Consider the following 25,812-nt stretch of genomic DNA (forward strand, 5'->3'; position numbering starts at 1 on the left):
CATAAATATTCCTAAACTTTGTCATAATTACTGAAATGATGTGCTAATGGTGGTTCAATATTTCCACTTATATTGACAATACTTTTTGAGCGTTATATGTGCAATATTTGTTTAACCATTATTTTAAATATCAAATAACAATCATCGTTATTGCTTTTCATTTATTATTAATGTCTTAATAATAATTAATTATATATGATAATATCAACATTACATACATTTATATATGATAATATCAACATCCAACAATATGTGTTTTACACACAGTGAAATCATGAAATAAGAAAAAATATTTTGGTAAATGATAATCGAAGCCATACATTTTTAATTAGTAAAATTAGGGAACTTTTTACTTCTATTGTAATTCATTATATTGGTGATAAATGATAATATGGAAAATATAACAATATTTTTATTCATTCTATAAGTACAGGACGAAGTCTGCGATTGTACAAGAATCCCGTTCCAAGTATCGGAACATAGAATCATCAAGCATAAATATCAAGATCTTGTTAATCTCTTCCGTAGTGTTTTTAAATCGGTATCCGCGATGAGCTGCTTCAGTTCTGTCGCCAGTTTTTCATTCGCAGTCGCAATCACGTTTGGTTTCATTAAATCGAATTCACCACCTGGACAGATTAAATAAATTTTCAGATGACGAATACAACGTTTTCGAAGTACAGAAAGAATTTCCGATTCTCTACCATTTAATGTATGTACATACCTTTTGTGTTGATTACCGTGCCACCAGCTTCGCGAATTATCAACACACCTGCCGCAACGTCCCAAGGTTGAAGAACGTCCATTTGAAAGCAATCCAATGCACCTTTCGCTACGTATGCCAACGCCAGAGCAGCTGATCCCATATACCTAATTCTGAATATAGAACAAATTTACAGGTCTTTGATTTTTTCGTTCTCATATGTTTTAAATATATAACTACTAGCTGTTCCATCTAAATTATCTTGGCGTTTTTATTAAACATTGGAACTACTGTACCAGTCAAAATGACTGCCTTTGATTTTGTCGTTTCGCAATTATTGATATGTTCAAAGCATTGAATATTCGAAACGATTCTCAAAATAAATAATTTCACTTGGATACTATAATGAATGTGTGAAGAAATTGAAAATAATCTGCTATAATTTTTATAGGGATTACATATGAATCATATTAAATGCTCGGTAGTTCTAATGTTAATTATTTGTCAATGAGAATTGAGAAAGAAATAGGGTTGAAAACAGTGAGACATGAATGTTTAATTTTGAAATTTTGTATATTTGACAAAGAAACGGTTTTTTTAAAAATATTCTTTTAATATTTAATTATCACCCGTAACTCTTTATAAACTATTGTAAACTATCTTCAGTATAGTAATAAAAATTGATTAATTTGGTTTTTTAATTGTGATAGCTTTGAAAGTGATTAGATTGAATTAAAAAAATAATTTAGTAGATTCTTTAAAGGTCTTAATTTGTTAAATATATTCCTGAATTATTTATGTTTCATATTAATACATACCGATAATCATAATGTTTAATTTAATTTTTTGTTTCAATTCAAAAAAAGGATAGGGGAATATTTAAGGATTTTTAACTTCGCTATCTACTTACAAAGATGAAATTATTATAAAGGAGAATAAGTGATTTAGTTTGATATTACCCTCGAGTACTCTCAAGTATGGCTTCGAATCTACCAAGTTTAATATCCCGGTTCTTCCATAAACTCCTCATTGAGAACAGTTCGAGTTCAATTAAAGCCTTTTTCAGCTCTGCAAATAATAAACAACATAAACACATTTAAACAGTCACGAAACATTTCAATCATTTTATAATTTAATGATATATCATGTACATACATGTGTATTGAAAGGTTTGGTTCTTTAAATATTTCTGGTGTTTAATTTCTAAATTAAAAGTGGAAATTATTGTCATTGATAGCTTTAGCCAGTAATACCGCAAACAAGAAATAGAACTGTAGAATAGTAATAGAAAGGTAGAACAATATTCAATCTAACAACAAATTATTTCACATTATAACAATTTTTGAACTTTTAAATTATAACACAGTTACTTTCAATTATGGAACCTTTATTATATTTTATTAATCAAAAGCAACGATTTAGGAGTAGATAACTTTCAGTGTAATACTTCAGTGTGAATGATGATATGCAATTGTAACAGATGGTAAAGTGTCAAAGATAATACATTAATAGTGTTAATGAAATAAAACGAAATGTTTAGTTAACTTGTAATTTATTAACATTTTTAGTAGAATAAATATTGTTCTGGTCTATTCAAAGGTGTTTAAGCAATTTATAGATTATCCAGATTATTAAATATAATATCATAGACTTTAGTTCTAGAGTCAATTCATGGAGCATAGGATTAAAAAGTTTTATTTCATAGGTTTAAGTAATATTCTGCGTGTTTTTGTTCCACATTTAAATACAATATTTACATTTTCAAATAGTTTTGCCTCATCTCCTACTGCAAATCACTTTCTCTTTGGTCTCGTAACTCTATTTTGCTGTTCATTGTTGATGAATAGATACACAAAAGTGAAACTTGGACCAATGTACTTACCATATTTTCGACATCCATTCTTTCCTTTATATTCCGTGTTTTGCATAGAATTCGTATTATCAAGCATTCTTATAACCTGTGTTCATTAACAGTGTTTATATTGTCTGATGGGAATTATACGTTACATAGAGAATTATAAATTTAATGTATTTTCATTTTGAACACTTTGTATATTTATATAAATGTCGATAATTCATTAATTACTGCCATGGTAGATGAGCCACTAAATTTGACAATAATTTCCTAAATTTCCGATACTTTATCTATATAATTATTTCTTTGTAGACAAATATTGAATCTAATAATCACATTAAAAACTAATCCACATTTTATTTCATCAGTACATTCATTGACTGGACTGAGAATGATGCTATAATCATTCTAAAGGCTAAATAAATTAAATTTTTATTGCCATAAATTCTTTTATAAGAATCACACATAAATAATTATTACTGTTTAAGAAAATGATCATTTGATTATATGACCCAACTCATGTGATGATTTTTGTAGATCTTTATACGCTGCATGGGTATGCATCTGAAACCTGTTTTTCTCCTTTCAAAGGCACCTGATTTACTAATTTTTGGTTTTTGAAACATGTAATTTTGAAACAAAAATCGACGGTTTCATGTTTAGAAATGAATTGTTGTTAACCATAGAAGTTATACGTATATTTCTCCAAAAAATTGGAGTTCATACAGACTTTTGGAGAATATGATATATAGATACTTCCTGAAATTTTGCATAAAGCCACCTTAGTTTTCGTTGATATTTTAAAAGTATTACGCACTATGTTACTTTTCCCCACCTATCTTTACATTTTGTTGATATTAGATATAAGTAGAATAGTTTGGCGATACCGTTATGTTTACATTTGATGTCTGTTATGACTTTCCGCTGTCCTGGACAGAAAACAAGTACAAAATTTCAAAATATCCATTTAGTTTCTACGTACGTTTCGCGCCGATAACTGCTATTTATAAACCGCAATCGAATAAAGCCAAATCTAAGTGTCTGTGTTAAAATTCATTTGTAATTTTAAAGGAACTGCGTTTAATTTGTTTTTATCATTATGGTGCGTAATCAATTTTTACCAAGCGCGGAAAAAGCATGGATTGATACCTACAGGGACATGAGTTATTCGAATCCCAGAATAGCGACTAAGATATGGTATCCTGACAGTGTCACGAACAATTACGTCAATCTAGACGAACGTTATGCTATATATCGTTATAGAAGAGGCAATGGAACTCTAACAACGAGTCTGGGTTCGCAGTTCAAAAGATTTCGAATGGTAGGAATAAAAAATGCATCGCAACTTCGCAGTGATCTCAATTTACCTGTATATATGAGACGTGTTCTACAAGTTTTAACCCTTTGCGCTCGTATGTCATGCCAGAGATGACAAATTTGTTATAGAACGTTGGAAATTGTTTTAAAAAGTACTGCACTTTAAAAGATAATACAAATTAAATTTTATTATAATAATAAATTTATTAAGTAAAATAAAAAATGTTGAATTTTACAGCTGTAAATTACTATAATTCATTTCCCTAGAAATAAATATAAGTTTATATCCAACAACATTGAAAATAAATCGAGTGCGAAAGGTTAATACTAAACGTGTGGACACTTTGGATATTACTTATATATAAAAGTAATCAAATTAGACGATACGGTTTTTTTATTTGAAACAGAAACAGAAGGAAAGATGGAAATTGAAAAAAGATATAAAAGTATAAAAGTGGCCGGTTTGATTTTCTGACCTCAACTCTATTGAAAATTTGTAGGGAACAGTCGCGAGAAAAGTTTATGCAAATTGTAAGCAATACAATTCTGTAAATAAATGATCAAAGGTAGTTTCTAATGCATGGACTTCCATCGATCAAGAAACGCTTCAAATATTACCTTTATTAGTGCCAAACCAAATATTTCAAGTTATTCGGAGAAATGATAACTAAATAAACTATTAATATAAAAATAAGAAAGAAGTTGTTAACTTTGAGTTTATTTATCTAAAAAAATGTGACTTTATAGAAATGCTGCATTCTGTTTTGTATTTTATTGTATTATATTAATGTGAATATATCATTTTTAATGAATCCTAAAATAATAAATTCATTGATATAGGAATATTACAGAATTTTATCGATGAACATAGTGGCATTATGGAAATTTCGGTGAGTGAAATATTTCAAGAATCTTCACATTGAGTGATACATCCACTAAGCACTAATTATTTTGATTTATTTTCTCAGTTTATTCTGAGAATTATATTTCTAAGATAAGATAGTAATTATATCCCGAGTAAATCCTTTTCGTATGAAAACCACCAAGGTAAGCTACAATACACATACATCGACAAAGTAATATAGTTTTACGAGGCACGAGATATCGTGAATAATACTCACAGTTATTATACTAATTAAAGAAACTCGTGTATAGAATCATTTTCTACATGAAACTCTTACATAACCATTGTTTGTTCTAACGCACAATAGGTTTCATATGCTGAAAATTTGATTTTCCTCAGAATGAAATTTTTCAAAAGCCAATTGCCACCAAGAAAAATAAGTTTAAAATGCACAAAGATTCATTTATTGGTTGCTGAAACACAGTATGTGTATCTGCTATGTAATATAGGAAGAAGTTACCCGAGCATCGTGATGCCTGGCCAATTCGTACGATCAAGCCTGAATTGAATAACATTTCGAGTGCAATGTTAAATTATATATAAGTGGTAGATTACCAGTGACGTCAGAAGTTTTGATTGGTTTCCCATTCAAAAACGCCCCCTCTCCCTTGACCGCGGTGTACAGCTCCGAGTTTAGTGGATTATAAACAATCCCAGCCACGATTTCTTTGCAAATCACTAAACCTACGGAGATGCAGGTATACGGAAACGAATTCACGTAATTTAGCGTTCCGTCGATAGGATCTATGACCCAGGTTGGCTTGTCTGTTAATTCGCCTTTGCCCCCTGCTTCGGCGCTACTCTCCTCTCCCATGAATCTGCGAATCGCACCCATATTGGAGTCTTTATTAACCTGGTAACTGTGGAATTTACTTCGAAAAATCTCTCGTTTTACGCGTTATAAAATCAAAAAATTAAGTGTGTTTTCGTTAAACGCAGGTCGACTGCACTTAGAGTATATGTTAACCTGTTAACTGTGGAATTTAATTTCAGAAACCTCTGATAATACTCGCAACGAAATCAAATAATGAAGTATATACTTGTCGAACACAGACCGTATACGCTTATAATATATTTTAAAGGAAACAAAGCGAAACAAAGAAGAATTACATATTTATTTGAAAAAATAAATAATTTATTGTTAAAAGAATTAGTAACATTTTGATTTTAAGATGACGTGTATACTCATCGAAAGCAGTTAACTGGTTAACTGGTTAAAAAAAGAGGCGTGCAAAACATTTCAGGTAATTTGAAGGACCGACACTATATTGAACAGTCATTAAGTAATACAAAATTTCATTTTCGTGTATCTTAAAGGAATAAATTTTACATAAAAACTTTTACAAAATTCTATGGGATCCGTATTATACCCCTGAAGAGCCGAAGGCAATTAATGAACGAATGGTTGTCACTTACTCATGATCGGGAAATCTTTTTTTTAATTGTTCGATCAACGCCTCCTCGATTTTCTTGTCATAATTCGTTACCAAGTCCCATTCGCTGGTTTTGGCGTGCACGATTTTCTCGCCCTCGAAGCCGCATTTGAATATCTGAAGATAGAGGTAATAAGGAACGAGGCAAGAAAGCGTACAGATAAAATTTCCAACTGTTAAGACTTTTATTATCTCATATAATCCCGACTGATAAGTTTATGCTGCTTGTGATAAGTAAGAGCGAGTTATTGAAATGTGTCTATTTCATTGTTGTTTCTGACTGAATCGAATGTCTGTATTTCTGAATTTGGTCCGCCATATAACTATTACTGGAATTAATACGATAATAAGATACGGGAAACCATATCACATTGAATTTGAATTCATTTTTATTGTGCACGGTGAAAGTTTAATGAGTAATATCTGTACAACACATAGTAATAGGATTTCTAAAGCAGTTTAATTGCCTTTAGTTCATTGGTGAAGGACATGAAATGCTTTATTATTTAGTATAACGCGTATTATGTTTAAGATCGGGTTGGAAAAGGAAAATATAAGATTGTCTTTGCAACGTGAATTTGTATTTTTAATGAAATGTTATTTTAGAAAGGATTTAGAGTATAAACGAACGTTTCGAATCCGTCGATAGTGCATTGTCATGCATTGAAATCGCCAGAACGAAGTTTCTGTTGATTGCATTCACTGTTCTATCATTCGGAAACGATGAATCATTCTTACCACGTTTGTGCATTTAATATTTCAGGATTAGTGTTAGCACGGTTTTATTATTTTGACGAACTTTTATTGTCTAATTGAAATCCATATTTCAAATTGAGGAATAATGAATAATATAGTCCTACCTACTATTTATATTTTATTTAATTGTATGTATTTCGATTTATCATTATATTATCAGATTCAAAGCCACAAATTCTAAATTTATTCTATTTACATAAGTTAATACTTAGTAAGAAACATTATTTATAAATTAATTTCTGATTTCCGAATGAAATAAAAGTACAATAGAAAATCGGTTAAATGTTTTATAGGCATCTTCACGCGTATTACAATCGTTTACTAATTAAAATATTCTTATTGTGTTGCAAATTTCATGTATCAATTCTTGTATATAAATAACTAAATTATAATAGTTAACAGTTTCAAATATTAACAGTATATTAATTACTAGAAAACAAAACTAATTCCTTAATACGTATGTTTCCAAAGAATTCTTCCATAGGAATATGTCAGTTCTTCCATAGGAATAGTTAATTTTTTAATTGTAAAATAAAAAATTATACACATATTTTTAAATAAAAATTCATTAATCCAAGAAGATTGCACATGTAATTCACAAAACGATACAAAAATTAACGTAATTTTTGTATTTGTCTGATCTGACCGTATTTAAGTGACATTCAAGTGCCGTGCAAATGGAAGTTCTTTCGCTCGTTTTCAACCGTGATAAACCGGATTCGTGCGATTAAAATGCCGTGTAAATCGAGGACTAAGCGTATATTGATTCGTGAACTGTATTGTGTTCTATGAATTCTGTATGTCAATGGGATAACGCGAAAAGAAGAAAACGAGTGTGACTCACCTCGCCTGCCTTCAGGGTAAGCTCCTTGGCGAACTCGAAATAATTTCTGATGTCTTGCTCGCTCGACATTGTCAGCGAAGCCCTCGAGAGAACGACTGATCGATCGAGCACACGGTCTGCTAACCGTGATTCTCTTATCACTATCACCGACGACAGAGAACCGCGCAAACGACATAGGTGGCTGAACTTAAACATTCGATGTACCTCCTTATCTAACACGTTGCAGCACGCTATGAATTACTTTTCAGAACGGGAATTTGAAGTGCGAGCTTTTTCATGTCGGTCGTTCCTGTTTGAAGCTGCATTCGTTTTTCGATCGAGTTTGATTAGTGACAGATTCAAGTTTAATGTACAGTGTGAGTCATGTTTGTGCGACCTCTGTACCAGAGCCGAGCAAAATGTAAGCTGATTACTTGTCGACATGTTAACTGTGAAATTTAATTTCAGAAATCTCTGATAATGCTCGCAATGAAATCGAATAATGAAGTATATACTCGTCTAACGCGGGCCAAATGCACCTATGATCTAACGGAAAACTAAAGAAAAACGAAGAATGACATTTTTATCTGAAAAATTAGTAATTGATCATTGAAGGAATTAGTATTATTTTGATTTTAAGATGACGTGTATATTCGTCGAACGCAGTTAACTGGTTAATACCAATTGTTAAACTATAATTTTTTATTCGATTGCAAGTTATAATTTGTAATTATTAAGTTGAATTATTATAATCATCTTAAAATAATTGTTTCAATAAAATAGAGACTACATTGTTGAACGTGTGTTCATTGAAACACTAGCTGATGTTTTCTCCTTAAAAAATAAATGTAAGGAAAAAAGAAAAGAGGTAACATTTTTCTCTCTTTTAATAATTAGATATTACAATAGTTCATGTAAATTTTTGATTTTCCATATTTTTTTATATATTTTAAATATTTGTTCAATTGTTATTTCTCTCTAACTGCGATTGTGATTCTAATTACTGCGATTTTGGTTGCCTGCCCATTAATACAGTCTTTATTAAGTTCCGCGATTGGTAGAATAAGAATAAAGGAACAAAGATTGAATAGTTGTCTAGGAACTTTTCTTCTTCAACCGTCACAGGCTTTAATATCGCTTATGCAAGAGATGCTACTGTCTATTGTTAACTATAGAAGACAGAGACTAACACAGTTAACATTAATAAGACTCTGCCCAACACTAGTTTAGCACTGCATTCCCATTTCTCACGGGAAACTTTTTCTACTACCTTCAATCGTTTGGAATTGATCGTTGAATGCAAAGTTTTAACAAAAGAATAGTCTATTTCCTATATTTCAGTTTAAGGAAATTATGCACAAAGTTTTCACTGTGAAGAATATTGTCTGATCGTTCTTTTACGCTAGTTTCTTTTTCAATGTCGCGGAATCTGCTTTTTTTATTAGCTTCACCAGTTCAGCAGCCAACTTGTGATTGCCAGCTGCAATTACTTTCGGCGACGTCACGTTAAATTCGCCGCCTGAAACAGAACATTTCTTTTAATCATAAAAATTCTTTTATTATTTAAAATTTATTGTTCTTTAGAACTAATAATAATACTGCCAACATTAAAGAAACAGAAAAAAACTAAAATGAAGCGGAACAGAAAATGATAATTCCTCAATTTAATCAGTTAAATGCTGTACCTTTTGTTTCAGTTTTGTTCAAAACTTATTATTTATAGGAAAATATGTTTAACATTTTCTGTAGTATTATTGTTACAGACTTAATAATTCTGTATATATTCAAACTGTTTAATGTTAGAAATAGAAATACAATAATACAAATTACGAAAATTACATTTAGAACTCAATTCATTGTAATAAAATAAAAACTTTTTATAGTTTTATTGAGGTAAAAAGCTCTTTTTATAGACAATTAGTTTTTGCGAAAAACTGATAAGCGATAAGGAAACGTTATAAAACCTATAATTTTTATCTGGAGCATTAGATTGTACTAACGAACGATGATGAATTAGGTGTAAAATAGAACTGTTGAGGATAAACAAAGAGATATACATAGTCACACAAATGTCGCATGTAATATGATAAGGCGTTGTTATGACGAATCATTAGTCTATTAAATAGTCACATGGACAGTGTTTTGAAATGAATTATGAAACACTTCATCTCGGTTTAGTAGTACTTAAAATTTTCTAATTTTTCCAACAATCTGCAACTGTGCTTTTAAAAAGTAAACAATATTTAAATGACTCTTATAGTAATCATATTAACTTGTTAAATTAAACTCTTTCTATTAAAGATAATGTAAATTAGGTCCCTCATAGTTTGCATATTTTCAATTCAAAATTAATATCACCAATAAAAAGGAGACAAATCATTATTGCTAATAACCTTAATCATTGATGCTATTCAAAATCTGTAAATAAAAAAGATAGAGAAAGAAAAGGAAAATTTAAAAACAAAAAGTAGTCAACTAATTCTTCTTGGCTTCCATAAATTAATAATGTTCGACTGGAACAAAGATTGTTTACGTGTTAGGAATTATGATGTATTAAGAGTTCAAGGCTGCTGGACAACTTGTCGGAATTTTTTTTGGATGACACAGGCACGACGCACCGTTTGTATCAATCACTACCCCGCCAGCTTCTCTGATGATAAGTACACCAGCGGCCACGTCCCAAGGCATCAGATTGTCAGTGTGATAGGCTTCCGCTGCACCCATTGCCACATAACAAAGAGTCAATGCCGCTGATCCCATTGTTCGTATCCCGTGTGCAACCGAGACGAATGCCTCCACTCTCCCAAGAACAGTGTCTCTGATACCCTCAATCGTAGCGTACGATGCTTCCAGGCACAGCAATGAGTGCTCCAATTCTGAAAAAAATTCATTCTATGAAGAAACGTAACGATTGCTCTTTTCGAAATTAAATACATTTTTCATTATTCATAGTATTAAGCTGTTAACGCGAGCCAATTGCATCCATAATATATTCTAACGAAAAGCTAAAGCAAGACAAAGAAGAATTACGTGTTTATCTGAAAAAATAACTAACGCATAGTTGAAGGAATTAGTATCATGTTGATTTTAAGATGACGTGTATACCCGTTGAACGCAGTTAACTGGTTAAATGAAAAAAGAATTACAAAGTTAAGATTGATTTGTTATAGTGATTTCTGAACTGTGAATGTTTTTTTTTTGCATTTGTAGTGTATTAAACTGTTTATAATCTATTAAACTTTTTATGGTAGTAAGTACACGTTGAAAGTATAAGAAATACAGATTTACAATATAGACGCCACAATATGGTTTCCATTTAGCAATGAAATTAATTTTTATATAATAATATTCTTCAATAGATCAACACAATCTAAATTTGATAATAATACAATTTAAACACTTTCGAATAATTAAACATTTCATAGTGTATTAGAGATGAAAAAATTGTTTCATAAAATTTTTTCACTTACTGAAAGATACACGATGAACAACATTTGGTCCATTCAATATATCATCGCAATAATTATTTTCAAGAGAAAGAATTATCTGATGCAGCTGTTGGTGTTCAATATTTCATAAGGGATTAAAAGCAGGGAAAAATTATTTTTAGAAAATTGTTTGGTCTTGAAGAAGGTATTACATAGTGTACACAATTTTTTGCAGGTTCAATGACGAATAAGAGTCTAAGGTTAATTTGATTTTATAAAACAGAATGTGTACGTTCATCTATTAATAGTATAATAGGCGGTTTTTTTAAACGAGTTCAATGAAGTGTAATATGAGGTATTTCCATTCAACGGATGGTTGTTAGTTAATCAGGTCAATGCAAATTAGAGGAGTGCTTCTGTGCGCTCCGACGATATCATTCCTGCGCAATTACAGGAAACATCTTAATGTTAATTGCTGGACTATTCGAGTTATTTTATTTAAATGTATAACATGTTTATGTGCATTCGCGAAAGATTTTTTATGCGAATAAAAAAATCATGTACAAGAAAAATCTGGTTCATTAGAGTTTTATCAATTGACTAGATTTTGTTAACCTTTTAATAGCTTGTCATATATGCGTGGCTTCTCTCAGCAGGCAGTTTCATGGGATATATGATTCCGAGAAAAATAATCATATTCTTTACAATAAACCTAAGTAAATATCATACTAGTTTACAATTGAAATAATAGTTGTATTAATACCTAAGCAAAAAGTAGGATTGAAAATATTTTTAAAAAATATTAATGCGGTGGTAAGCAATTAATTTTACAGTGATAAGTACAGATGAAGTATTAGAAAAAGGATTCTATGTTGCGATTTGTTAAGTTTGATTCAGGAATTGTAATATTAACCAAAAAGATCTTTCATATAAACAGAAAATTATAGCATTACAGTTAAATAAAGTGGATTGTTCATTGAATCCGTGCATTGCATTTAAAGAGAACTTATATACACCATGTAATATTTTCCAGTGTATGAAAAAATATAGTGAAACAATTTTTTCATCTGTGATACTCTAGTAAATGTTAAATTATTCGAAAGTGTTTAAATTGTGTTATTGTGAAATTTAGATTGTGTTGAACTTTTGATGCGCCATACTTACATCTTGCAATAATTACTTCTTTGAAGTGCAATATATAAAGTAGATAATAAAACACTTCTTTCATCGGTATTCCGAAGTCTCTACACAGCAGTATTTATCACATAAATTAACAATCAACATCCTCATCGACACTAGGATTATTAGACGAGTCAAAATGGCCGATTTTAAAATTTTCATTTCACAGTGATTAAATTTTATTATAAGAAATTACATATAAGTCACTTCAATTGCTCGGTAGTTCCAGTGTTAATGACCAATTAAATAATTTCTCTTTATGATAAGTACTTTATAATACCAAGATCACTCGATTCAAAATAATAATCTTCAAAATTACTTTTACTTTACGAAATTGAGATAGCTGTAGGTATATTACTTTTCTAAAAAAAGAAAATTCAAGTGGAAAGGGTTAGTAACAGTGTCCGAGATCAACTTACGCTCTGTTTTAGATGTTTGAATGGGTTTGCCATTCAGAAAAGCTCCATGGCCCTTCCTAGCCGTGAACAATTGCTCCAATACTGGATTGTAGACGATACCAATTTCCAGTTGCTTGTTTACGGATAACGCGATCGATACGCATGTGAAAGGAAACGAATGAACGAAGTTCGTGGTACCATCGATCGGATCGATAATCCACGTAGGCTCGTCTGTCAACTCTGGCAGTGAGTTTGTGGACGAAACTGTCTCTTCACCGATAAATCTAGAGTTTGCGTGAATTTCATTTCAATTAGACCATTTCATCACTATTAATAGGTGCAGCGATGACTAATTTATTCCTTTTTAATAAATGAACTTTTTTGTTGACATCTAAAATAATATACAATTAATCCACTATTTAATAAATGAAATATTTGGATCGTTTAGTTAGAAGATGGTGTAAGTTCATTTCTTTTGTTTTGAGATATTAATGTGTTTGCGATTAAAAAATAATGACTGATTTACTTAGTTTGTTCGTGATTATGTTCGTACGTGTTTAAGTAAATGCAAACTCAATATAGAACAATTTTTTTCTTTTAGAAAACTAAGTACAAGATCACTATATTTTTTCCAGGATAGTGAGTGGACATTTTCAGTTGTACCACTCAGAATAAATGATTATGTAATTCTATTTACCAACGAAATTTCAATTGGATAAAATAAACGAATCTTTCCAATTGATTTAAATTATAAATAGACTATAAATGAAAAGTATATGTAAGTTCTTGTTTTCCAAATTCTTTAAGAGAACACTGAAAAATAAATGGTCCATTTGCTCTTAACAAATTTAGCAACATATTCTCCTTTAACAGTATTCATAATTGTTTACCATGATCCTATATCATTGCTACAAAACGAAGAAGAAAGGAATTATACTTGATTATTACAACACTCTGACACTTATTAAGATATGAGTAAATTAGTCATTGTCACACTGTACATTATAATTTTCAAAGATTTATATACTTATGCTTCGGAAATTCTTTTGCTATACTATTTATCAAAATATCCTCCACTTTTTTATCATACTGTGTCACTAAATCCCAGTCTCCAGCTTTGGTCTCGATCTTTTTAGAGCCTTGAATGGCATCCCTGATTATCTGAAAAATGCAAGTATAGTTAATAAGTTAAGCGTTTGTTCAATTTGTAATAATAAACTTCTACATTAATATTGGATTCATCCCGCAACTAGGAACCTTGGGAAAATATTCTAACATGAAGTTAAAATTTACAGAAATGTTTACTGATGATTCGTCCATCACTTTATATATTTTGTTTCATAACATTATGAGGATAGTTCTGCACTATTTTTAAGAAGTAGTGTTTATCGATGACTTCAATTATCAAACCACGTAATTTTTCTTCTTTTGTTACGTTTGACTAAATTCGTGATAGGTTTACAATTCTTTGGTTAAATATTAATATTTATTTTTAAAATGAGACTGTGATACAGCGATGTGCCAGACATTTATAGTAAAAAATATACAGTTATATTTCCATGAATTATTCTGCTTACTCTGTGATAACTCAGGCTACCGACACTTTGCTTACCTTGTGATAGTTTTGTTTAGTTCACATTATGTTCAATGATTATTTTTTATTATTTCAAATGATTATTTTTGTTTTCTTTTTAAGCGCTGAAGGATTACTTGCGTATTCATTGCATGCTAAAGTATTATTAACCATTTGCACTCGAGAATTGGTTTGACATAGAAAAATTATAAAATTATATATTGAATATCAAATTCTATTTAATGCACTTAGTCGTGAAATACTGAAATAAAATAGTTCTTTCCTTTTATTTGTATATTGTTACTGTGTAATACCATACAAAATTTCAATAATATTCCATTAGAAATATGATGAATATATGCAGCAAAAAAATTTTCGAGTGGAGATGGTCAACATTTCAGCATGAATAGTGCTACTATCAATATCAGAAAAGTTGCACGTGGTATAAAGCACCATTGTTCTCTTTTGCATTTCCGTTATATCTTTTCCTATAAAATTCATAAAATCATCTTTTTTTTTATTTTCTTATCTTCAATCTTGTCAAACATTTTGATCTAAAATGCAAACTCTACTTAGAACCTGCACGATTAAAAAATTCAACTTCGATGAAGTGTCCTTGAATGATCTATCTTCAAAGTTCTGTGTATCTTCAAATCATAATTAACAAAAAAAAGTTGCACAATTCCTTTGTGAAGTCAATTCCAATAGATTAAATTTTGTATAACACCATGACATGTATTAAAACTTTTATAGTCGCTGAAATTTTCTTCATGCTTGGCAATTCTAAGTTACAAGCAAATGGAAGAGTATTGCGTGCCATTTTAAATTAGTCTCAAATAAAATTGCAACTTAATAAAATCGATTTTTTTTAACCAATGGTGCATTATCACTTAACGTGTAATTGATAGAACAATTTATTTATAGTAATAATTATACACTAATATTGTTATACTTATTATAAGTATCCCATACAATTACATTTAATATTATCACATCAATTTTTATCCGTTCACTCTGAAATTGAACGGCATCAATAATAATCGAATATGAGAATTGAACACTCAATTTTTCATGAAACTAGGGACTATTATAATTAAGTAAATATTATTTTGAACAATTTAATGCAATAAAAATGCAAAGTATATAGTTTTACAACTTTAATAATAATTTTGTATATTTTTATTGCCTATTTTGGACTTTGTGTCATATCAAAGTACTCCCACGTGTAAGATAACTCGTTCAAATAAGATCGTGAGCATTGCTTTCCACCTAAATAAATATACCAATTTAGGCAATTGATTTATAGATTTTGATTGAACTAAATAGTAGACGTCTAGACAAGTTCCCTATTTGACAAGATTTATGAATACACACGTTTATCATGAAATAGTTACGTGATGACACGTAACATCAAGTACGATAATTTATTGGTATCTGGCGCAAACCATGTTACAGTTGTTTTGCGGTAACTATGAATTTTTAAAGTGCAAATGAAACGCGTTTGACAGGAAGTAATCGCGATAGAAAATTGAACAGTAGGGGTGGATTTGATAAGATATGGTACCTTTCCTGCTTCGGCGGTCAACGTCAGAACAAAATCGTAGCAGTGGTCGAGTTCTTCGTTACTAATCATGTTGAATGTTGTTAGCAGACCAACGCTTGTCGCTCTATTGTCTTAACTTGCTGGGCTCTGCTCTTATGCTGCGATTGCCAACCCCCACTTGGAAGTCCACATAGCCCGGCATTGCCAATGAATATCCCTCTTGAATTATCAGTAACTGATTACATGTAACTTTAATCGGTTTAACGAGCGATTCCGCTTCAAAACTTATCAAAAATAGCAGGACTTTAACAAATGATAAAATCTAATCCTTGAGAATGGTCACCAGTTGAATTTTAATTAAATGGAAGCAAAGACTTCACTGAATTATGATTATGATAATTTCGTTTCTTTTTTGTCTTTTTTTTGTTATTAGACTTATAAATGTGACTGTCTTCTTAATTTTCATTTGAATTTGAAGGATTTAGCCCTTGAAGAACAAACTTACTTTTTTCACCTTGTGTTGTTGTGACTTTTTCAATTAACTCTTCAGTGCAGATGTTTGTAACATAAATGAGTCTGATTAGAAAGGAACGATGTTTTTCATAAATTGATTTGAATCTAGGAAGGTGTTCTTTTATTCAAGGATTAGTATCAAATATTACTTCATAATTAAATGGTAACGAGTTTAAACATTAATTTGTAGTTAAAATTGGTTAAGGAATTGAACAAACGTGGCTTGAAATTACCTTTCTTCTGGATGCGTCTATGATTTCAATACCTACACGTATGGTTTATTGTTATGAAATATGCTACCTTCTCGACACCTGTGCAGAGTATATTAAATCTATATAATAACGATCCAATTGTTTACCAGTTGTATCATAGTTCTGTGATTTTTTTGTATTGAATATTGCTGTTGAACATTATTAGAATAAGCCCAACGTAATTTGTAAACTACATTATTTTATAGTGTCATCATATTTTTATGCTGCTTAAAATAAAAAAAAATAGGACAACATACCACGTGTGTCACATTAAAAGAAAAACAAATTATTTCAAATCTCGAATTAAAAATATAATAAATAAAATAAAAAATATAATAAATATGCAACATAAACATGATACAATGATAAAATAATAAGAAATTCAGTGAAAATAACGGGTTTGTCTTATTAAAACAGAAACGAATTATATTGACTGCTGAATAAAGAGCCGTAAACCGGACTTTTAATGCTGATGATCAATCTTGGCAAAGACTGTGAATATAGTATTTCATCTCCGTTACGCAAAATTGAATGAAACGAAGTTTCATGGACAGATGCCTTCACTGAATGAAATGTTACACTTCTTCACCACGTGTACAGTTCACGTTACACCTGATCCATGTGCAAGGCAGATGATTGTTTTTATCTATACGACCGAAACGATCTTGTACAGTGCGTCACCGCGCTTAATGAAAAATGTACTAACCATTATCGGTGGACGTCACAGTAGCGCACACAATCATGCGTCACAAAGGATTTTCTTGGATCGAAGCACAATTGGATAATTGCACTGTTTTCAAACACAGCCTCGATCCGTGCGGTTATACAGTTAATTTGTATGCAAAAGAGATAGAACGCGAGCTTCCTTAAATAAAAAACCCACTACATTTCACTGAGTTTATTTATTACGTTTTATTATTTTATTGCAGCGAAATCTATAAAAGATTAGAGGTAATAAATTACACCTTTTTCCTTTTATATTGCCGTCTTATTCTTGAGATAGATAAATATTTTTCTCGCGTTAGTCGATAAATATGTGTAAAACATTATTTTTTGACAAATAAAGTAATCCAATGGTATTTTCCGACATTACAGAGTCAAGGAGGACCTGGCGGCACCACGAGCCAGAACGCTAGTACCCAACAGGGGCCTGGAGGACCAATGGTACCGGGACAAATGGGACCAAATGGGCCTCAAGGAGCATCTCATCTGATGCAGTCTGGTCCAAATCAACTGGGTTCCAGTGGGCCTGGACAAATGAGTGCAAGCGGTCCTGGTCAAATGGGTCCAGGGGGTCCAGGTCAAATGGGTCCAGGAGGTCCCGGTCAAATGGGACCAGGAGGTCCGGGGCAAATGGGACCAGGAGGTCCCGGGCCAATTGGGCCAAGTCACATGTCACAGGGAAGCGGAGGGCCACCCCCTCACATGAGTCAGGGACCAGGGCAAATGGGTCCAGGTGGTGGGCCTGTATCAGGTCCACAGATGGGTCCTGGAGGACCTCCTAATACACAAATGGTTCCAGGAGGACCAGGGCATATGAGTGGCCCTCCAGGACCAGGCCATATAAATGCAAGTGGACCTCCTGGTCCAGGACACATGAGTTCAAGCGGTCCACCTGGGTCTGGTCACATGAATACGAATGGACCCCCAGGATCAGGACACGTGAATACGAGCGGTCCGCCAGGATCTGGGCATATGACGTCTAGTGGGCCTCCAGGTTCGAGTCATATGAATACTAGTGGTCCTCCTGGTCCAGGAAGTCATTTGAATAGTGGGCCCCCACTCCCAAGTCACATGAACGCAAGTGGCCCACCTGGATCTGGACATATGAGCGCCAGTGGCCCAGGAAGTCACATGGGGCCCGGAGGTCCGGGACAAATGCCACCTAGTGGACCTAATGCTCATAATATGCCACCAGGGGGTCCTAATCAGATGGGTCCTGGTGGTCCTAATCAGATGGTACCTAGCAGTCAATCTCCAATGGGTCCTACATCAATGGGACCTGTTGGTCCCGGAGGACAAATGGGACATAATGGACCTTCTCAGATGGGCCCAAATGGGCCAGGGCAAATGAATATGGGAGGTTCATCCTCGCAGATGGGAATGGGGCCTGGAGGACCGGGAAGTCAGATGGGACCTGGTGGGTTAGGCGGTCAGATAGGACCGGGAAATGGACCTGGAGGACAATTAGGACCAAATGGTCTTGGACAAATGGGACCAGGAAGTGGTCCTGGAGGACAGATAGCTCCTGGGAATGGTCCTGGTGGACCAATGGGTCCGGGTAGTGGGCCTGGTGGACAAATAGGTTCGAACAGTGGTCCAGCGGGTCAAATGGGTGTAGGAAACGGCCCTGGTGGACAAATAGGATCAGGAGGAAGCAGTGGAAGTCAAATGGGACCAGGCACTCCTGGAAATCAAATGCCACCAGGAAGTGGACCTGGTGGGCAGATGGGGCCTGGAAGTGGTCCTGGTGGACAAATGGGCCCGGGAAGTGGTCCTAGTGGGCAAATGGGACCAGGAAATATACCTGGAGGACAAATGGGACCTGGAAGTGGACCCAGTGGACAAATGGGACCTGGTGGTCAGATGGGGCCTAGTGGTCCTGGAGGACAAATGGTTCCAAGTGGACCAGGAGGTCAAATGACACCTGGTGGTCCTGGGAATCAAATGGGGCCTGGTGGACCTGGAAATCAGATAGGACCGAATGGACCAAATAATCAAATGGGACATGGTGGCTCAAATAGTCAAATGGGTCCAAATGGACTGAATAATCAACCGTCTTCTGGTCAGATGGGACCTGGTTCACAAAATCAACCAATGGGACCTGGAGGTTCTACGCCAATGGGACCTGGTACACCTGTAAATCAAATGAGCCAAACTGGCCCTGGACAAGTTGGTCCTTCTGGGCCTAGTGGTCCTCCTGGACCTGGACAAGTTGGTCCTCCTGGGCCTGGTGGCCCTCCAGGACCTGGACAGCAAGAAAATCTAAATGCTTTGCAAAAAGCTATTGATTCTATGGAAGAAAGGGGACTTCAAGAAGATCCACGTTATTCTCAGTTGCTTGCATTAAAGGCCCGTCAAGGTAGCATGGGTGAAAAACAAACCTTCAGTTCTCAACAGCTGCAACAGTTGCGGTATGTTACGTAAAAATAAATAAATGTATGTATAAATTATTTCAGGATGTTGATATTTAATAGCCTATTCTTTCCAGGGTACAAATAATGGCATATAGGTTATTAGCAAGGAATCAACCACTAACACCACAATTAACGCTCGCTCTGCAAAGTAAGTGAACGTTTGAATATATTATATTTTTTGTGTCATAGGTGACTACTCTATCTTTTGTATCGCTTCTTATAGTACCAATACATGTTGCTTGCTGATTCATACATTTATATTATTTGCTGATTTTAATTTATTTTTCATTAATATAAACAATAGATGCTTCTATCTGTGGTAGAAAGTTGGGCATTATTAAACACAAAATGGTATTCTGTTATAGCTAGTACGTGCATAGCCTCTTCATTTCTAGTCAGCTGTAATATCTACGTAATTGTTAGATGTGCATATTCGAATTTTCATTATTTCATCTTGTAAAACTACAAAAGTAGAGTAGGATGATCCACGCTGGGGGTTTGATGTAAGGTTAATGTAAATAGGTGGAGCACCTCCTCCCCCAGGTATGGTACAACGTCCTCCGATAGATCCATCTCAAGGAACTGCTACTAATACAGGACCACAAATCCCTGGACCCAACGTAATCGGTCCTGCGGTACCTCCAAGACCGGGTTGCCAAACACCGCAGCAACAACAACCTCCTCAAACTGGTGCTAAGACTAACAGGGTGACGAGTGTGGCGAAACCAGCTGGTTTAGATCCATTACTAATATTGCAAGAACGCGAAAACAGGTACCGGCAAGATTTATTGAACTATCTTTAACTTTGAAAACGCTAATCACATTTAGCACATTAAATTGTTGTCAGGATATTTGAAAGTTGATAAAAATATTAATTATTATAAATTATAAGATTTAACGATTTAATTGCATATTATATTTTCTACAGAGTGGCAGCACGTATAGCACTACGTATGGAACAACTAAGCAATTTACCTACCAATATGCCAGAAGACCTTCGCATCCAGGCACAGATAGAACTTCGAATGCTTAGAGTATTGAATTTCCAAAGGCAGTTACGATCTGAAGTAAATATATCATATATTGTATTTATCACGGTCTTTTATGCAAATTCTAATCATAATTTTTTTTAGATTTTAGCCTGTACGAGGAAGGATACTACCTTGGAAACTGCAGTAAATGTAAAGGCTTACAAACGTACAAAGAAACAAAGCCTTCGAGAAGCTAGGGCCACGGAGAAACTGGAAAAACAACAGAAGTTGGAAGCAGAACGTAAACGCAGACAGAAACATCAAGTAATTATATTTAATATTCTTTATTTCTTCTTTCGTTGTATTAATTTGATACACATATGCTATAAATAAATCATCTTTTTTTTTAAAGGAATTCCTTAGCTCTGTGCTTCAACATGGCAAAGATTTCAAAGAGTTCCATCGGAACAACGTGGCCAAGTTGGCTAGGCTGAACAAAGCTGTTTTGAATTATCATGCGAACGCAGAACGAGAACAGAAGAAAGAACAAGAACGTATCGAAAAGGAACGTATGAGACGTCTTATGGCGGAGGATGAAGAAGGATACAGAAAATTGATCGATCAGAAGAAAGACAAACGATTGGCCTTCCTCTTGTCTCAAACTGATGAGTACATCAGCAATTTGACTGAAATGGTCAAGCAACATAAAATCGAACAAAAAAGAAAGCAGGTTGAAGAACAAAAGCGTAAGAAAGTAAGTGCACTGTCTTTGGATATTTATAATTTATGGACATTATTTTACAAACATATTAGATTTTATTTAATAGTTCCCTATTCATTTGTCGAATTTATTTTCCATTTCATTGCTTATTTATAAATATATTCATAATTTTATTTTCATCAATTTATCATTATTTTTCTGTACTTTATATATTAATATCATTACACAGAAAAAGAAGAAATTGCAAGATGGAGAAGGTGGTGAAGATGGCGCCAATAGCGAGGATACTCACGTTGGAGTGATAGAAACGGCTACAGGTCGCACATTAGTAGGAGAAGAAGCTCCATTGATGAGCCACCTACAAGCATTTTTAGAATCTCATCCAGGTTGGGAACCGATGGAATCTGAAAGCGAGGATGACGATGATGATGATGATGACGAAAACGGAGATGGTGAAGATAAGTCCGAGCACAAAGAGAAAGCTCCTGGTGATTCGGAAGAGGATAAAGTTAAAAAGACAATACATAAAGCTAAAGTGGAGGACGACGAATATAAAACTGAGGAACAGACTTACTACAGTATTGCTCACACTGTTCACGAAGTGGTAACTGAACAAGCGTCTATTATGGTGAACGGAAAATTGAAGGAATATCAGATAAAGGGGTTGGAGTGGTTGGTTTCATTATTCAATAATAATCTTAATGGTATACTTGCCGACGAGATGGGTCTTGGTAAAACTATTCAGACGATAGCTTTAGTAACTTATTTGATGGAAAAGAAGAAAGTCAATGGACCGTTCCTTATAATTGTACCGTTATCCACTCTATCGAATTGGGTTTTAGAGTTTGAGAAATGGGCTCCTAGCGTTGTGGTGGTGTCGTACAAAGGCTCACCAGCTGGCAGAAGAGCTATTCAATCTCAGATGAGAGCTACTAAATTCAACGTTTTGCTAACTACGTACGAATACGTAATCAAGGATAAAGGAGTTTTGGCAAAATTGCAGTGGAAATACATGATCATTGATGAAGGTCACAGAATGAAGAACCATCACTGCAAATTGACACAAGTTTTAAATACACATTACTTAGCACCCCACCGACTCCTTTTAACAGGAACGCCATTACAAAATAAATTACCCGAATTGTGGGCATTGTTAAATTTCTTACTCCCTTCGATCTTCAAATCTTGCAGTACCTTTGAGCAATGGTTCAATGCTCCATTTGCAACTACTGGTGAAAAAGTCGAACTGAACGAAGAAGAAACTATTCTCATCATTCGCCGTTTACACAAAGTATTACGACCTTTCCTGTTAAGACGTTTGAAGAAAGAAGTCGAGTCTCAATTACCAGATAAGGTAGAATATATTATCAAGTGTGACATGTCTGGGTTACAGAAAGTTCTTTATAAACATATGCAAAGTAAGGGTGTACTTTTAACCGACGGTTCGGAAAAAGGAAAGCAGGGCAAGGGTGGCGCCAAAGCCTTGATGAACACTATCGTACAACTAAGAAAGTTATGCAACCATCCGTTCATGTTCCAAGCTATTGAAGAAAAATACTGCGAGCATGTTGGAACCCAAGGATCTGGAGTGATCACAGGACCAGATTTATATCGTGCATCGGGCAAATTTGAATTATTGGATCGCATTCTCCCTAAGTTGAAGGCAACCAATCACAGAGTATTACTTTTCTGTCAAATGACACAGTTGATGACGATCATGGAGGACTATTTAAATTGGAGGGGATTTATGTACTTGCGATTAGACGGAACAACGAAAGCAGAAGATAGGGGGGATTTATTGAAGAAATTCAACGATCCTGGCTCTGAATATTTCTTATTTTTGTTATCTACGCGTGCTGGTGGCTTAGGATTAAATCTTCAAGCTGCTGATACTGTAATCATTTTCGACTCCGACTGGAATCCTCATCAGGATTTACAAGCTCAAGACAGAGCACACAGGATTGGTCAGAAGAATGAGGTACGCGTACTCAGACTGATGACAGTAAACTCGGTCGAAGAGAGAATCTTAGCTGCGGCCAGGTACAAGCTGAACATGGACGAAAAAGTAATTCAAGCGGGTATGTTCGATCAGAAGTCTACCGGCTCTGAACGTCAACAATTTTTGCAAAGTATCTTACATCAAGACGATGCTGAGGACGAAGAAGAGAATGAAGTACCGGATGATGAGACGGTGAACCAAATGATTGCTCGAACAGAAGGTGAATTTGAGATATTCCAGAAATTGGATTTAGAACGAAGACGAGAAGAAGCGAAGTTAGGACCCAATAGAAAGTCTCGATTGTTAGAGGAAGCAGAATTACCCGACTGGTTAGTGAAAGATGACGATGAGGTGGAAAGGTGGACTTACGAAGAAGATGAGCCTGGGTTCCTTGGACGAGGATCCAGGCAACGAAAGGAAGTTGATTATACTGACAGCTTAACAGAAAAGGAATGGTTAAAGGCAATTGATGACGATGGGGCAGACTATGAGGAGGAAGAGGAGGACGACAAGAAAAAGAAGAAAACGCGGAAACGGAAAAAGAAGGGCGAGGAAGACGACGAGCCTATACCAAAGAAACGAAGAGGTGCAGGGTCTTCGATTGACCCAAAGATTAAACGAGCTATGAAGAAGTTGATTATGGTTGTAGTTAATTACACAGACAGCACGGATGGTAGGCTGCTCAGTGAACCATTTATGAAGTTACCATCTAGAAGAGAATTACCAGATTACTATGAAGTCATTAAGAAACCATTGACTATCAATAAATTATTACAAAAGATTGAAGAAGGAAAGGTAAGTGTAAACTAGTTTCTTATGTGACGTCCTGCATACACATATAAAAATCAATTTTTGTTTACAGTATACCGACTTTGACGACCTCGAAAAAGATTTTATGCAGCTTTGTAAGAATGCACAGATTTATAATGAAGAGGCTTCTCTGATACATGAAGATTCTATAGTTTTGCAGTCCGTTTTCACGAATGCTCGTCAACGTATCGAAGAAGAGGGTAATAATTCTGACTTAGATGATAAAGGTACTTTTTCTTATTATTGTTGTTATTTACCGTAAACATAAATATAACGTTGACAATTTTTTACAAAGTAAATTGTTAAGACAGTATTTATATAACATAATCCGTTATTGTTTTAAGGTGATGGCGAAGAGGGTTCGGATGCTGATTCCAGTGTTCGAATGAAAATTAAATTAAAAGGAAGGAAAGGTGAAGGTCGAGGGGGGCGTAGGAAAAGAGTGACGAAAAAGTATATATCTGATGATGATGATGATGCCGATGATAACTAAGAGTTGTATGTGATTTTATAGGATATACGAGATAATAGGTAAGGCACGTTTAATCAGCTATCTTAAATCGAACTATTACCCATGTGCACAATTCTTATTATATAGTTGAACTATATGAAATTCCGCGGGGATGTTGCAACGTGATTACAGTGTGGGGGTATTATTACCGATCAGATTATAGATCCATGAGATCGAGATAACAAGTCGGTTCTGACAACTGAAACATTTTTGGAGTCTATATCGAATCCAATTCTGTAGATTTGATACAAATTGTAATAGGTGACGGAAAATTTTCCTTGCAACTTGTACGATGTACAGTAATATTTAGCACTAATAATACGTAATTTTATTTTAATCTTAAACCGTGGGTGTGTACCGCGATTTAGCTGTACATTAAATTCGAACGAATTCTTCTTCCTCATAAACAGTATATTTTAGTTAGCGTTTTTGAGGGTGATTAACGAAGGCATTATTTTATAGAAGTAAATGAAATTAATTATTTCAATATATTCGAATAGAAGATTATATGCATACCTAAATGATTCTTTTTACATAATTTATATTCTTAGCCTCGTTATTCATACCTTTAAAACAAACGCTTTAATGAATGAAAATTAGAAACATGTATTAACATGTATTTAAAAAATTGTGTATTCAACTTATATTCTCTTCGCCATTGTTTAGAAAACACCACAGAAGTCTTCGTCTAGGGTTTCATTTCGTAAGAAACAATTATTTCATTTATACTATATTGTAACTTGATCTTACATATAAGTAAATAAATTTGAAAAATCTTTAAACAATATGTGTATGTCGTTTTTATTATTTTTGTATCTGACAAAGACTATAGCGATGAATAGTGGAGCTTTATCTAGATAAGAAAATTGTATAAATAAAAAAATTGAATGTACGATACAACTGTCTGCGTTTATTATTCAGATGCTAGCTGACTTGAATTCTAACCATTAAATCAATATAGGATAAACAGACTTATTCGAGTGAAGA

At 33.7% G+C, this 25,812-nt stretch overlaps 3 protein-coding genes and 1 long non-coding RNA gene across 5 annotated transcripts; 2 read left to right on the top strand and 2 right to left on the bottom strand.

The window, feature by feature from the left end:
- Positions 1–394: 394 nt before the first annotated feature.
- LOC116425303 (inositol monophosphatase 2-like) lies at positions 395–3,298 on the bottom strand. The gene is made up of 4 exons (XM_076366952.1): positions 2,586–3,298; positions 1,663–1,771; positions 725–876; positions 395–629 (listed from the first exon to the last, which is right to left on the bottom strand). The coding sequence occupies exons 1-4, from the start codon at positions 2,650–2,652 to the stop codon at positions 502–504; spliced, it is 456 nt and encodes a 151-aa protein (XP_076223067.1). The 5' UTR covers positions 2,653–3,298; the 3' UTR covers positions 395–501.
- A 224-nt stretch (positions 3,299–3,522) lies between these two features.
- On the top strand, positions 3,523–4,625 carry LOC143174463 (uncharacterized). The gene is made up of 2 exons (XR_012998419.1): positions 3,523–3,879; positions 4,283–4,625. It is a non-coding gene; the product is annotated as an uncharacterized LOC143174463 (long non-coding RNA).
- Positions 4,626–7,846: 3,221 nt separating this feature from the next.
- brm (ATP-dependent helicase brm) lies at positions 7,847–25,612 on the top strand. 2 transcript variants are annotated; one of them, XM_031972815.2, is made up of 10 exons: positions 7,847–8,212; positions 17,772–19,810; positions 19,888–19,961; positions 20,336–20,585; positions 20,742–20,880; positions 20,947–21,108; positions 21,197–21,538; positions 21,735–24,299; positions 24,367–24,541; positions 24,659–25,612. In XM_031972815.2, exons 1-10 carry the CDS (start codon positions 7,862–7,864, stop codon positions 24,805–24,807), a joined length of 6,246 nt encoding a protein of 2,081 aa, XP_031828675.1. In that variant the 5' UTR covers positions 7,847–7,861; the 3' UTR covers positions 24,808–25,612. The 2 variants fall into 2 exon arrangements, with proteins under 2 accessions (XP_031828675.1, XP_076223065.1); XM_076366950.1 differs by having other exon boundaries at positions 20,357–20,585.
- On the bottom strand, positions 8,661–16,103 carry LOC116425300 (inositol monophosphatase 1-like). The gene is made up of 5 exons (XM_031972817.2): positions 15,934–16,103; positions 13,824–13,957; positions 12,818–13,080; positions 10,410–10,667; positions 8,661–9,310 (listed from the first exon to the last, which is right to left on the bottom strand). The coding sequence occupies exons 1-5, from the start codon at positions 16,000–16,002 to the stop codon at positions 9,189–9,191; spliced, it is 846 nt and encodes a 281-aa protein (XP_031828677.1). The 5' UTR covers positions 16,003–16,103; the 3' UTR covers positions 8,661–9,188.
- Positions 25,613–25,812: the final 200 nt, after the last annotated feature.

The sequence above is a fragment of the Nomia melanderi genome, chromosome 4 (genome assembly GCF_051020985.1).
Source record: "Nomia melanderi isolate GNS246 chromosome 4, iyNomMela1, whole genome shotgun sequence".
Taxonomy (NCBI): domain Eukaryota; kingdom Metazoa; phylum Arthropoda; class Insecta; order Hymenoptera; family Halictidae; genus Nomia; species Nomia melanderi.

What these genes read in the sequence shown, in the direction of transcription:
- LOC116425303 (XM_076366952.1), bottom strand. Translation starts at nt 2,652, where the DNA reads ATGCTTGATAATACGAATTCTATGCAAAACACGGAATATAAAGGAAAG. An exon ending in GAATGGATGTCGAAAATATG is followed by an intron (nt 1,772 to 2,585) that starts GTAAGTACATTG and finishes TATTATTTGCAG; the next exon opens with AGCTGAAAAAGGCTTTAATT. An exon ending in CACGGTAATCAACACAAAAG is followed by an intron (nt 630 to 724) that starts GTATGTACATAC and finishes TAATCTGTCCAG; the next exon opens with GTGGTGAATTCGATTTAATG.
- brm (XM_031972815.2), top strand. Translation starts at nt 7,862, where the DNA reads ATGTCTTGCTCGCTCGACATTGTCAGCGAAGCCCTCGAGAGAACGACT. An exon ending in GTACCAGAGCCGAGCAAAAT is followed by an intron (nt 8,213 to 17,771) that starts GTAAGCTGATTA and finishes CCGACATTACAG; the next exon opens with AGTCAAGGAGGACCTGGCGG. An exon ending in AAAAGATTGAAGAAGGAAAG is followed by an intron (nt 24,300 to 24,366) that starts GTAAGTGTAAAC and finishes TTTTGTTTACAG; the next exon opens with TATACCGACTTTGACGACCT.
- LOC116425300 (XM_031972817.2), bottom strand. Translation starts at nt 16,002, where the DNA reads ATGATTAGTAACGAAGAACTCGACCACTGCTACGATTTTGTTCTGACG. An exon ending in TGACCGCCGAAGCAGGAAAG is followed by an intron (nt 13,958 to 15,933) that starts GTACCATATCTT and finishes TGCATTTTTCAG; the next exon opens with ATAATCAGGGATGCCATTCA. An exon ending in AAAGAATTTCCGAAGCATAA is followed by an intron (nt 13,081 to 13,823) that starts GTATATAAATCT and finishes CGCAAACTCTAG; the next exon opens with ATTTATCGGTGAAGAGACAG.